Consider the following 8,315-nt stretch of genomic DNA (forward strand, 5'->3'; position numbering starts at 1 on the left):
ACACACACACACACACACACACACACACATATATATATATGATGGCCGTCCACTCGTAACCGAAGAAGACCATTGTTGACCTTCAGGAACATTGTGCGCTCTAGGACTAACTTATATTTTGCATTTGCAGCTCCGTTGGTGGCTAATGAGCCCTGCTCTTGACAAGCATACACGACTGCAAACATTGCAAACCAAGCTTTCCCCATTCACTATATCAGCAGTGCGCTTTCGAGGAGCACGCTTAAGTTCTTCATGCAGAATACGTGCTCTCTCACACGTAAATATTTATATATGTAAATATGTATGTAACGTGCTATGATTAGTTCAACATGTGCAAGAGAGAAGTGTGAATCAGCGAGTGCGTTTATGTATGTGTGTACGTATGTATCTGTGAGTGAGATTTTGTTTGTGTAGGGGGTATATTTGTGAATATTTCAAACTGAAAGCTTTACCTTTAAAATCAAATCTATGACGTCTTTGTTATCGTGGAACTGTATATCTTTCCAGTGAATTCCTTCCTTTTCGTACTCTTCTTGTTCCCGTCTGATGACATTCGTCAGAAAGATTTGGTGAAGCACTTCGTTGGCTGTGTTAATCAGCAACTGTTCAAACCCGTTCACAGAAAGCTTTTCAAAGCCAGATATGTCCAAGAGACTAATTGAAGGAGACTTACGACTGGTTCTGTATAGAGACGACGACATAAGATAAATAGAAACAGAAGCGAATGAGTGTAAGTAAATAAAGAAGCAAGTACAGAATGAGTGAAAAAGCGAAGAACTAAAAACTATTAATTCTTTGTTTAAAGGAATCATACTTTCAGGTTATAATATAATGTGTGCCTTTTCACATTCCAACTGGTTTCTCATCACAAGCCAATGTAACAGCTCTGATCTTTTCCAAGTCATGAAAATATTTAATGAATTAAGAGACTACATTGAAGTAGAACCCTCAGTGAAGGCTATTATTCCTTTCTAAAAACATAAACTTTGAATGCGGTGTTCAGCTCAATAGAGGTATCAGGAAACTCAATGAGACTCCAGCGGTTCGTGTTTTGTTACCAGGAATTGAAGTAGTTGCAATAGATTGAATGGACTGATCTACGTTACAGCCACGTATTTTAAGGACACTTTAAGCTTGAATGATAAAGTTGCGGGATTTGAACTCAGAACGTAAAAGAGACGGGCTTAATTTTAAGAAGGGGTTCGCAGGATATTTAATAGATCCCAATACTTGATTGTTTTAGATTACAAGTAAGTAATTTAAAAGAAATCTGAAAAATGTGACGTAGTTTTACGAGATTTTAAATCAGAAAAAAAAAAACAAAACAAAAACAATGGTAGACTTCACTAAAGGAAAATGCCATACAATTTAAGAAATGGTGCACGGGACATTTAAAAAAGCTCCAGAACTTAACTGGTAATATATTTTGTTGCCTCGTAGAAAATGTAAGTCAAAGTCACTCTGAAGAGAATTTGAACTCAGAATAGATACAGCACAACATTTTGTTCAAAGTGCTGAATATCGTTGCCATCAACGATTTTCGGATGATGAGTAAAAGATCGATTTAATCGATTCCATTTAGTTGCGTTAGTTATCGGATTTGAAGGGAATTGAACTTAGAATCAAAGGAAGTTAACTAAACACCACAAGACCTTACGTTTCATTCGTTCGTCCACTCACCATTGTTGTCGAGAACAAATTAAAACAAAGACATCCTAATGAGATGGAAATAGAAATTCAACATTACTTAACTGTATACAGGCCTCAGGTGATACACTCTCCTTCAATTTGCTGTTGATTTGATCAATGACACAGGTGAAGAGGAGGGAGTAGAGTTCTTTAGCTAAAGCGTCTCGGCCTTCGTTTGCTTCTACTATTCTTTTACGTTTGGTAATCTTCTGACCTAATATGTGTAACGAAAGAGAACATCAATGATAAGCATAGTCAACAATTTGGCCCAGCTCCATCGACTAAAAGTGAAGGGTGACAACAACACCAATATCTCCCCACCACAGAAAGTAACCAATCAAAAAACATAGCAAGCAAAACAAAACGCGGAAGTGATCAACAAAACAGTCAAGGGCTAAAGACAGATTATCCACTACAAGGTTGTTAGACTTGCATGAAATACTAGCCAAATATTCCTTAAAACCAGGATACTATCATCGTAAAGCACACGCATACACACACAATGTACTGGCACACAATCACACATAAAAAACAAACATTATACACATATATCACCCCACATATATATATACACGTATCACTTTTATCTAGTGTGTATTTTCCTGTCTGTTTATATGCCCATAGGTGCATTAATATATATCATGTTTTATTAAATAAAAGTGACATACAAAACAAAGGATTCGGTACTCAACCTTTCACGAATAAAGATTTCCTTATCAAAGCTTCGTAAAGAACGTCTTCCTGGAGTGTTAGAAGGTTCTCAACTGAAATATTTATAAAAAAAAAAAACACAAAGTTATTAAAGACATATTTATATCTGAGACACAGAAACGCATGCATGCAGCTCACTCTATCTCAAAAACTCAGCTTAAGGCCACAATAGAAAGTTGTTTTAAAATCGAGGACGAACTGACATCGAAGACCGCATCCAGAAAGAAAAAAGGGCCATCATGCGGCTCGGCGTAAAATCACTCACAGAAACGCTCTAACCGCTGGCTCACAGACGTGTTATCTCGCCTCTCTCTGTCTTTTCTACCGCAATTATAATGACTAATGATCCTTAGAGCTTGCTGGGCTCAGGCATTCCTGATACACGTTCCACTCTGACCAAGCCTCACACTAATCACTATGCTCAGTTCTTTCGTCTCAGAGCGTTGCTCCTCAGGAATTCTCGGCCTGTTCATGTCTTTCTAGAATGAGATGACCGACAGAGGTTCAACAGGAACGTTAAGGTCACCAACCTCACTGATTTAGGAGGAATCGAGCAAGCTATGAGCACTGCTCTTTTCTAAGATTCCAGCATGTAATATGTTGTATACATATGCACACATACATATATACATTTTCATCCATCCATCCATCCATCCATCCATCCATCCATCCATCCACACACACGCACAAGCATAGATAGATAGATAGATAGATAATACATACATACATAATATTATAATAAAAACCATAAGTCTTATGAAATTCAGCTACCGAAGGTTTCTTGGCCGAAACATTAATTTATTTCACTATTTTTCAAGCTAAGAACAAAACCTCGCAAAATAATAATAAAGCGAGAAAGAGGAAGAGAGAGAGAGAGAGAGAGAGAGAGAGAGAGAGAGAGAGAGAGAGAGAGAGAGAGAGAGAGAGAGAGAGAGAGATTATAAAACCTGACCGATTCTCTCCCTTTGAAGGAAAATTCTCCTTACCTTGTAGTGTGTTAAAAGCACAATACCCCCTACACACACACGCATGTATATTTAATATATCGGAGGGACATGAATTTCGTCCACCCCCGATAGTCTGGTCAATACAATGGTACAGTAATATACATACATATACATATACGCATATATACAGATACAACAACTATACGCACACACACACACAGAGGCATTCATTCCATACTATCATAAATACGGTCGCATAATGGAATCGTACCTACCGTTGTTTATGATTATCTTACTCTCGTTTGGTACGTCGATCTCCCCATCCTCGGCTTCTTCATCCACTTCGAAGTTTATATTAGTTAAATTAAGTACGGCCGATAAAACATTGTACATATCAGTGACTTCCTGTTAACAGAATAAACGAGACTTAGAAAACGCGTCATAGCGAAATCACGCAATTCAAATGGATGGTTAATGTAGGGAGGCCATCGTTGCTGGCGGAATCGTTTGCACATCGGACAAAATGCTTAGTAACATTTCTTTCTTAGTTCAAATCACGCTGTGGTCAGTTTTTGCCTTTCACCCTTCTAAGGTCGATGAAATGAAGTACCAGTGAAATGCCGGAGTCGATGTAATCGACTAACCCCCATTCTCAAATTTCAGGCTTTGTGCTTATATTAGAGATAAAAATTGTGATTGTATATGTACGTATGTATATATATATATATATATATATATATATATATATATATATATATATATATATATATATGTGTGTGTGTGTGTTTATGTGTGTGTATTACTGAAATATTGAAGGGACAAAAGTGGCACTCACCAAATTATCGAATCCGATCTTTTGTAGGGCCTCTTCTAATGATGCAAATTTATGAATGTAGTTATTGTAATCTTCGTTGTTGTCGAATACAGGTGCCATTTCATCTTCACCTTGCACAATCCTGAAGATCGGATAGAACAACAAAAGGGATACAAAATTACGAAATCCAGTTTTTGTCCCACACCACTTTCAAAACTCATGCAACCAATTATAGGCAATGCCTTCCTCTCTCTGACAATGCTATAAAATTGCGTGTTGTCGCCAGCTTACAGAGATGGTACTCACAAAATATAAGAATAGAGTAACTGTAATGTAATAATTATTAATAGAAGAGGGAACGTCGGTTTATGAGGCAACCCTATCTTTACACCTCAATAATAGAATCATACACACCTGTATTCAGCTGCTTCACCCAGGTAGAATTTCTCTTTGAGTTCCGGCTCAAGACCACCCAATAAAGCATAGAATATGTGAAAATTCTTTTCATTTTTCTGTCTGTGTATGAGACGACATTTCTCCAAAATAAATGATTGTATTTGACCTGGAAAGAAAAGGTAAAGAAAGAAGAAATACAATAAAAACTTAATGTTTTTTTCACTTCAGTATTTTACCTCAGCGATATAAGCAAACAAGTCAAACAACGACATAGGGTCGTTTGACTTGCTAAAAATATTAGCTTACTCTCTTTCATACCCTGACGTATTTAAAGAGGAAGGATAATATAGAGGAAGGATAATATAGTGCATTGGATAATGTGTCTGAAGAGAGAACAGGATGGTTACGGATAGAGCGCCTTTAGTATATATAAGTATATATACTTTAGTATATCATAGGAAATTTCCCTCATTATTTCAGTGGACAGACTGCTAAGATCCCTTCTATTAGTTAGTGGGAGACCTAAATTTTCTATAGGTTCACCTCACATCGAAATAATTTGATCTATTTCAATCAAAGCCGCATTGTATATAGCATCAGTGAAACCAATATCTTGTTCAGGATTATTGAACTGAAGTTGGTGCTTGAAATCTTCAGCAAGATCATTGCCGAACTTATTCCACAGTTCAACAGGATTACTTACTTCACAATTTTTGAGAATAATAGCAGAGAGACCTCTTAAACTCTTTTGTGTTTTTGATGTTGAATTTTCTTCCATTGTTACTTCCCTTGAAACAGGGTGGGACTACTACTGTCTTTACTTACATTTTTCAGTGCAGCAGACAAACAGAATTTCAGTTTTATATATATAGATGTGACGGATCAGAGCTGACTTGTGTCTTAACACCACCACCAACAACAACGACAACAACAACAGCAACAGCAACATAGATAAAGTCCCTTGAACTTTCCAGCGGATTATCACTAGCTGCAGATTAAATCTGGTTCTGAGGATTTGGAATGTGGATGAGAACCAAATATCATCCTAGATAGGATATCAGTGTATCGCAGGTTTGATATCGATTGAATGATAAAATAATCAATAAAGGATCTCACCATTGAGCAGCTGACCAGCATCTGAGTATTGAAGTTCGATGAACTTACAGAAACGACTTGAGTTTTTGTTGAGTGCTGTAGAAGCATTTCCAAATAGTTCCAGTAGCGGGTTTACCTAGGAATAAAGTACATCAACAGTAATAGGTACACCGCTAGACATAAGTACATGAAGAGAAATAGGGTACATCATTGGAAATAAGGTACATCTATCAAATAGAGCACATCTGTGGATGTAGGTACATGCGTGGATGTCGGTACATCTATGGAAGTAGGTACACTTATGGAAATAGGTACATCATTAAAAATAAAACACATCAATTAAATTAGGGTACATCGTTGGAAATAAGGTACATCAATGGAAGTAGGTACTCGTATGGAAGTAAATACATTTAAGGAATTAGGTACACTCGCGGAAAGAGGTGCAACAGTAGAAATAAGTACATCGATTGAAATAGGGTACATAATTGGAAGTGTGGTACATCAATGGAAGTGGGTACACTAATAAAAATAGGTACTTCAATGGAAGTTGGTATATTACTGAAAAGATATTTCTATGAAAATAGTTATATCAACAGAAATAAATGGATCTTCGTCGTTTAACGACGAGGATTCTGTTGCTCGATCAGCTAAATTACTTGCGTCTGAAAACAAAACGTGTATGTGATGGATCATTCTACTGATACGTGTGGTCTTATTTCTCTCTGATTCTTTCCGGGAATTAAGTGAGGGCTGGCGAACCCTGCTGTACTCTTCCACCACAATTTTCTCTCACTCTTTCTCCCTGTTTTTGTTGTACCTGTATTTCAAAGGGCCAGCCTTGTCACACTCTGTGTCACGCGGAATCTCTCCGAGAACTACGTTAAGGGTACACATGTCTGTGGAGTGCTCAGCCACTTGCACGTTAATTTCACGAGCAGGCTTTTCCGCTGATCGGATCAACTGGAACCCTCGTCGTCGTAACCGACGGAGTTCCACGATACATGTGTGTATATGCTATGTACGTTACATCGTCGTATAATCTTCGTCTACTAGATTTAACCCACAAGTAGTGGTGAATGATTATGAGCAGAGGTGTGGGTATATTTTAAGTATATAAGTGTAGGTGTGAGGACATTTTATGTATTACATTACATCAAGTTGTTTAGAAAGTTCATTTGATACTAAACAAATTTCAAGTTTCTTCATACCGTTAGCATACGCACACAACACACACTCGAGCATACACGCACACACATCCGCACATACAAAACTTACAAGCGCTTTCACACACACACACACACACACACACACACACACACACCGATACATATTACATAATGTTATAAGAGAGTCCATTTACTATATAAAAAATTCCCATCATCAAACCAGTAATTAAGAACCGGTTGGTTATTTAATAAATCCTTCTTGGAATGGGTTTTAGTAAACACATCTCCCGCTGGGAGATGAATAGACGAGATCAGACGTAATCACCATTTTTTGTGTGGGGATGGGTGTTGGGGGTTGGGGTTTTAAGAACTTAACTGTCTCTTTATTATGTAGCTACTGTCTGGTCTAGGATTACAAAAGTGCTACCTCTAGAACGTAACCTGATGTAATGGTCACGTTTCGTCAAAAGACTACACTTGCTGTCCATGATACTGTCATCCTCCAACATTAAAGAAGGCATAACTATGCATAATAACCATATTTTTATTTTGTGTGCAGACGGTTTCTCATCGAGGTTGCTCGCTGGCATTTGCCAGTCCAGCAACTTTTAGCCAGCATCGACACAAAATGACATCGAAATCTAATATATTTTTAAGGAGTTCATACTCAACTCGTAAAACGCTGTTCTTTTCTCTTTTCAGTATTTGTTTAATGTATTTGTTTTATTTTTGCTGTGTTCTATAGTAGAAGCTGTTTGGGACATTAACAGAAAAGGCTGTCTGGACTATTTTTGAACTTGTTTCCTCACTGTCTTTTCTTCTGAGATAAACCTAACATCGCAATTCCGTGGCTATTTCTAGTTGACGCTAAGACATTGAGAGCTTTAATATTTATAAAAAAAAATTGGTGATATAAGACCAGTGGAGCATCCTAAATGTTGGTATATGAATGGCCTCTAGTTCTCGTTAGAACTTCGCCCTAGGAGAAGGTAAACTTGTATATAAGAAAAAAAAAAAAAACTTGAAGTGTAGCTGAATTCTTGTCTCAGCCTCTGTTGTGTGTCAATGGCTTTATAACTGATTTCGCTGAAAAATGAATTCAGTGCTGTGCAATATTCAAAAAATATTCAAGGACAGGAAGTTCTGGAACATTCGAAATGTTTGCACGGATTTATTTAGTTTAGGAAGCGATCTTACAATGTCGTTCATTTCCACCATGTATGTATGTATGTATGTATGTATGTATGTATGTATGTATGTAGGTGCGTTTGTATGAATGTATGTATGTGTGCATGTATGTATATTGTGTGTATGTGTGTATGTATGCATGTATATATGTATGTATGCATGTATGTGTGTATGTATGTATGTATGTATGTATGTATGTATGTATGTATGTATGTATGTAGGTAGGTAGATACGTACGGAAAGACGGACGTATTTATGCATACATGTACGTACATACGAATGTATGTCTCTATAGACGTAAATATGTAT

General features: G+C 37.1%; 1 protein-coding gene across 1 annotated transcript in view; it reads right to left on the bottom strand.

Moving 5' to 3' along the window:
• Positions 1-8,315, bottom strand: part of LOC106870779 (chitin synthase chs-1) — a 72,537-nt gene that overhangs the window by 34,993 nt on the left and 29,229 nt on the right. Inside the window, exons 4-10 of the mRNA XM_014916976.2 lie at positions 5,674-5,788; positions 4,576-4,723; positions 4,183-4,303; positions 3,623-3,752; positions 2,382-2,453; positions 1,753-1,903; positions 453-681 (exon numbers count right to left, since the gene is read on the bottom strand). Of these exons, the coding sequence (XP_014772462.1) occupies positions 453-681; positions 1,753-1,903; positions 2,382-2,453; positions 3,623-3,752; positions 4,183-4,303; positions 4,576-4,723; positions 5,674-5,788 (966 nt within the window). The remainder of the gene's footprint in view (positions 1-452; positions 682-1,752; positions 1,904-2,381; positions 2,454-3,622; positions 3,753-4,182; positions 4,304-4,575; positions 4,724-5,673; positions 5,789-8,315) is intronic.

The sequence above is a fragment of the Octopus bimaculoides genome, chromosome 15, assembly GCF_001194135.2.
Source record: "Octopus bimaculoides isolate UCB-OBI-ISO-001 chromosome 15, ASM119413v2, whole genome shotgun sequence".
NCBI classification, from domain to species: domain Eukaryota; kingdom Metazoa; phylum Mollusca; class Cephalopoda; order Octopoda; family Octopodidae; genus Octopus; species Octopus bimaculoides.